The 2,447-nt window shown below is 42.5% G+C and overlaps 1 protein-coding gene across 1 annotated transcript in view; it reads left to right on the top strand.

Annotated features, from left to right (window-relative positions):
• Positions 1-2,447, top strand: part of TRIP11 (thyroid hormone receptor interactor 11) — a 68,448-nt gene that overhangs the window by 17,710 nt on the left and 48,291 nt on the right. The window contains 1 exon segment of the mRNA XM_012656742.1: positions 1,628-1,641. Within this exon segment, the coding sequence (XP_012512196.1) occupies positions 1,628-1,641 (14 nt within the window).

The raw sequence follows: 2,447 nt of genomic DNA, 5'->3' as shown, positions 1-2,447 counted from the left end.
TCTCAGCCTCCCGAGTAGCTGGGACTACAGGCATGCGCCACCATGCCCAGCTAATTTTTTCTATATATTTTTAGTTGTCCGATTAATTTTTCTTTCTATTTTTAGTAGAGACAGGATCTCGCTCTTGCTCAGGCTGGTCTCGAACTCCTGAGCTCAAATGATCCGCCCACCTCGGCCTCCCAGAGTGCTAGGATTATAGGCGTGAGCCACCGCGCCCGGCCTATTATTCACTGTTGAAATGATCTCCCGTATTGAAGCAAAGGCCTGAGTGACGAGAGCCTTCAGTGTTCTATCATTTTCCATGCTCAGGATGATATTTAGTTACTCTATTAGTATTCTGTGCTACAGAAAATAAGTATTAAATGAAATAGGCCAAGCACCAATATTCATTCATGCCAGGAAAACAAAGGGAGCTTTTTTGCTGAAAAGATGCATTTTGTTTTACACTTTGCCCTCTCCTCATGGTGTAAACTCTAATTTTATGAACTCATTTATTCCTCCTCTGGAGGCTTCTAGCCCTTGTGCTTATGACCCCCTCACCATCTGTATCCCTCACCCAGTAATTTATCATGAGCTCCTGATCTAGACAGCCAACTCTCTGTACATCACATGGAGTTTCAAACTTAAGTTAGGTTCAAAGTTAAGTTACAGTGTCCTCCTTCTCCTCTTCCTTTCCCTACCTTGATGATTGGTAGCCTTTACAGCCTCCCAAAACAGAAAACCTAGGAATCATCACCTAGCAAGTCCTGGAAGTTCTGTTTCCTTAGCTTCTGTCTGGTTCACTGATATTTCACGATGGTATCCTAGAAGAGCTCTAGAGTTTCTCACAGGTGCATCAGTCTAGGAAACTGCCATGCAGGCAAAGGGAAGGCAGTACAGTGGAGTTCTGGACTTGTTTCTCCTTGACTTCAATCAAAGTAGCTCTGCTCTTTAAAGAATAAATTTATGAAGCTGAGTATGGTGGCTCATGCTTATAATCCCAGCAACGCAGGAGGATTACTTGAGGCCAGGAGTTTGAGACCAGCGTGGGCAACATAGAGAGACCTTATTTCTTTAAAAAAAAAAAAGAAAAAGAAAGAAAAGAAAAAAAATTAGCTTGCACGCCTGTAGTCCCACCTATTCGAGAGGCTGAGGCAGGAAGATTGCTTGAGCCCAGTAGTCTGAGGCTGCAGTAAGCTATGATCGTGCCACTGCACAACAGCAAGACTCTTATCTCGAAAATTAAATAAACTTACATAATTATTTGTCATATTGGGTGATCCATATGAGTTTATTTGCTTAAAAAACAAACCTACTGCCCTAGTCCTTCCCCTTTTTTCCATTTCCATTGCCAGGGAATAACTTCAGCCAATCATAATTGCTTTTTGTCTATGTTAACTACGGCAGATCTCTTAATAGTGCAGAATAGCATAGTGGTTAAGAACATGACAGGGTTGGAATCCAGCTCTATCACTAACTAGCTGACCTTGGGCAAGTTAGTTAACATCTCTGTGCCTTGGTTTATTCATTCATAGGGTTAGAATAATAATAGTATCCTCCTCTTAGTTGTCGTATTAATAGTAGTAATGAAGATTTCTATAAATTACTAGCTGCAACGTCCTTTTTAAGACAGTGTCTAGGCCAATAGTAAATATTATAAAAGTGTTAGCTTTTTATTCTCTAGTCTCCCTAATTCCTTCTTCAATCCATTTTTTTCATTCTACAGCCAGAATAATTTTTCAGAAATGCAATGCAGGTTATTCACCTGCTTTTAGTGCGTTGTGGCTCTCCGTGAACTTCACGGTAAAGTCTAAACTTCTTAATTGGAAATATAATGTCCATCATGATCTACTTCATGTCTGCCTCTTCAGCTTCTACTCTTCCTGTTCTCTTAACATTCTAAGCTTTAGCCATATTGAACTTTTTATAGGTCCTTCAACCAGCAATGTTGCCTCTTCTCTCTGTCACCTTTGCATTTGCTGCTTTCTCTGTGTGGAGTATCTCTATGTCTCTTTTAGCTAACTCTTAGTGTATTGATTCAGTGCAGGTATTACCTCCCCTGGGAGTTACCTAGCACTGCCACTTCCCTGGCCCTTTTCACTCCACCTGTTCTAGATTAGCTGCTTGCCCTCCCCACCTCCTTCTTTTCTTGAGACAGGGTCTTGCTCTGTCCCCCAGGCTGGAGTACACCGATAGGATTTATAGTTCACTGCAGCCTTGAACACCTGGGCTCAAGTTACCCTCCTACTCCAGCCTCCCAAGTAGCTGGGCCTACACGTGCATGCCACCATGGTCAACTAATTTGTAGAAATGAGGCCTCACTATGTTGCCCAGGCTGGTTTCGAACTCTTGACCTTAAGCAATCCTCTAGCCTTGGTCTCCCAAGTACTGGGATTACAGGTGTGAACCACCAGACCTGGCCAGATGTTTGTTTGCCCTTTTTGCTCTCGTAGCACCTCATACTTGCT

This window comes from Propithecus coquereli, unplaced genomic scaffold (assembly GCF_000956105.1).
Source record: "Propithecus coquereli isolate 6110/MARCELLA unplaced genomic scaffold, Pcoq_1.0 Scaffold516, whole genome shotgun sequence".
Lineage (NCBI taxonomy): Eukaryota > Metazoa > Chordata > Mammalia > Primates > Indriidae > Propithecus > Propithecus coquereli.
This window is presented reverse-complemented; position numbering and strand designations above follow the sequence as displayed.